Below are 2,500 nucleotides of genomic sequence, written 5' to 3'. Positions count from 1 at the left end.
AACCTATACCTTTGTTTATGTAATTGGTCCTCACTGATGTTCATGATAAAATGGCCACTATTGTTTCACTCTACTCTGTCTCATGGGAGGGCTGTGGCCAGTGACATCATCGATGTGGAATCCAAGCTAATAGAAACTGCAGGCTTTCTATTCCTGAAAAGTTGCAATGCGATAAGAGAAGCCATCGTTCTCACGATATCTAAATATATATATTTTTTATCTTATTTAACCCATTTTGACCTGAGATCAGATTATAAAAATGTCTTCTACATCGTGACAGTTTTCTGAAAAGGCTATGTTTGTGTGTCCAGAAGCAAAGATATGAGTGAAAAACTTTCACTGTGAAAGAATATATATTCAAAGATTTGCACACATTTTCATGATTTTTCAAAAACAGCAGATCTACAAGTTCGTAGCATGGCACTGCTACGAGCTATCTTTCAACAGCCAAAGTTTAAACTAATGGTAAAAGTGATTAAAAGCTAAGGTGACACAGATTCATTCCATGTCTTAATGGGTAAACCCTCAGGGGTTCGGCGCTTACCAGTGGTGTAAAGTAACTGGGTTAATTTACTCTTTACTACTAAGTATAACAACTAAGTACATTACATTGCAGTATTGATACTTTTACTTAGGTAAATTAATTCAATAATCATTATAATTATGAAGTGGCACTGAAAGATCTCTCTCTCTCTCTCTCTCTCTCTCTCTCTCTCTCTCATACAGAAGAATAAAAAGTGGATGGATGGATAAACTTACCCGACTATTTGATTGAAGTACCTCCTATATCCCTCTAGAGTTTCATGCTAAAATATGGAGACAAAAGGCAGACAGACAGACAGACAGACAGACAGACAGACAGACAGACAGACAGACAGAAGAAGGAAAAAAACAAGGAGAGCAAAAGTACAAAAGACAAGGAATTTGGTATATTACCGGTGACACTGAACATTCCATATTATTGTGTGATTAAAGTTATATTAGTACAGTTATAAACTCAAGGGTATGTGTGTGTGTGTTTGAGATGGGAGTGTGTTGGGGGGGTCAGGGTACGTGTGTTAGGAACGTGAGAAGGTCATACCATGTTAGAGTGAGGCTGCAGGACAAGGCGAGCCTGTTTCCTCCTCTGCTTTCGGTAGTAGCTTTCAAACTCATCGCGTAAACCCTGCACATACAATTTTACAATTTAACAATTTAGGCATTTTAGCAGACGCTCTTGATCCAGAGCGACTTACATTAAGCAAAAACAAAAACAAAAGCATGGCATGCATCACATGTGATAAAAAGTTAGTTATCATGAATCATGTATAAACTAAGAACGTAACAGTGGAGTATCTATGTCAACTATACATACTATACTATATTATATATTATACAATATACATGTGTACTATAAAGTGCTATGACTACATGAAATGCAATTCTAGTGCTGTCTACGTAACGAGCTATAAGTCTGTCTAAAATACTATCTAAGTCTACATAAAATGCTATCTAAGGGGCTAGGCTAGGGCAAGTGCTACGGGCCATGGTGGAGTCTGAAGAGGTGGGTTTTCAGACTACGGCGGAAGATTAGGAGTGAGGCTGCAGTTCTGACTGTAATGGGAAGTGCATTCCATAGTTTTGGAGCCAGAAGGAAGAAGAGTTTGGGACACACACACACACACACACACACACACACACACACACACACACACACACACACACACAAGGCCGGATAGACGGCTATAAAACGTAGCAATTTGTAATGCGTTTCCACTCGACAGCAACTAAGAGCCCATGGATTTGTTTTTACGTCCGGAAAAACCCCGCCCAGGACAGGCGTCAAGACGCGCCTCATCAGGAGACTTATTGGCTCAGACCTGAACCCATTTGATTCGGCGTTGGGAACCCCTTTGCGACCGCATGTCCCCCTTGCTGACGTCGACCACCGGGCAAGGTTCGAACCCACAACCTTCCGCATGAAAGACGTATGCCATTACTGGCCAAACGGTTTTTGGCTAGGGTTAGCCAGCCTTCATCCAACATGAAAGACGTATGCCATTACTGGCCAAACGGTTTTTGGCTAGGGTTAGCCAGCCTTCATCAAATCGGGATGAGAGGGACCTTCCTCTAATCATGATTGAGTGGGGACGGGCCTTGGTGCATGTCCTGTTGGCCTGTTGTGTCCCCCCCCCCCCCCCCCCTCCACTGTAGAACGTGTGCATGTGCACATCTTGTTACCGGGGGGAACAGGGGTTTCTCCAAATCACCCAAATCACTGAATGCTCCTTTAAAGGTATATTCAGTGATTTCACTTAATTCAAATATCACTTTTTTTTTTGTTTTGTTGTGATAATCCTCTCTACTATAGAGTGTGCTGACCATATAAGGAGTTCCTCCCTGTCCCCAGTTAACCCCTGGGGGTCAAAAAACCTTAGGTTTCGTTTTTGGCTCTCTATCCTGATTGGATGAAAGGCTTTGGGTCCCAGCCAAAAACGAAACCTAAGGTTTTTTGAGTGAA

At 41.8% G+C, this 2,500-nt stretch overlaps 1 protein-coding gene across 1 annotated transcript in view; it reads right to left on the bottom strand.

Moving 5' to 3' along the window:
* The window catches only part of exoc6b (exocyst complex component 6B), a 132,998-nt gene that overhangs the window by 59,009 nt on the left and 71,489 nt on the right, over nt 1-2,500 (bottom strand). Inside the window, exons 9-10 of the mRNA XM_083788736.1 lie at nt 1,082-1,165; nt 760-806 (exon numbers count right to left, since the gene is read on the bottom strand). Coding sequence (XP_083644862.1) covers nt 760-806; nt 1,082-1,165 — 131 coding nt within the window. The remainder of the gene's footprint in view (nt 1-759; nt 807-1,081; nt 1,166-2,500) is intronic.

This window comes from Protomyctophum parallelum, assembly GCF_964188405.1.
Source record: "Protomyctophum parallelum genome assembly, chromosome: 18".
Lineage (NCBI taxonomy): Eukaryota > Metazoa > Chordata > Actinopteri > Myctophiformes > Myctophidae > Protomyctophum > Protomyctophum parallelum.
This window is presented reverse-complemented; position numbering and strand designations above follow the sequence as displayed.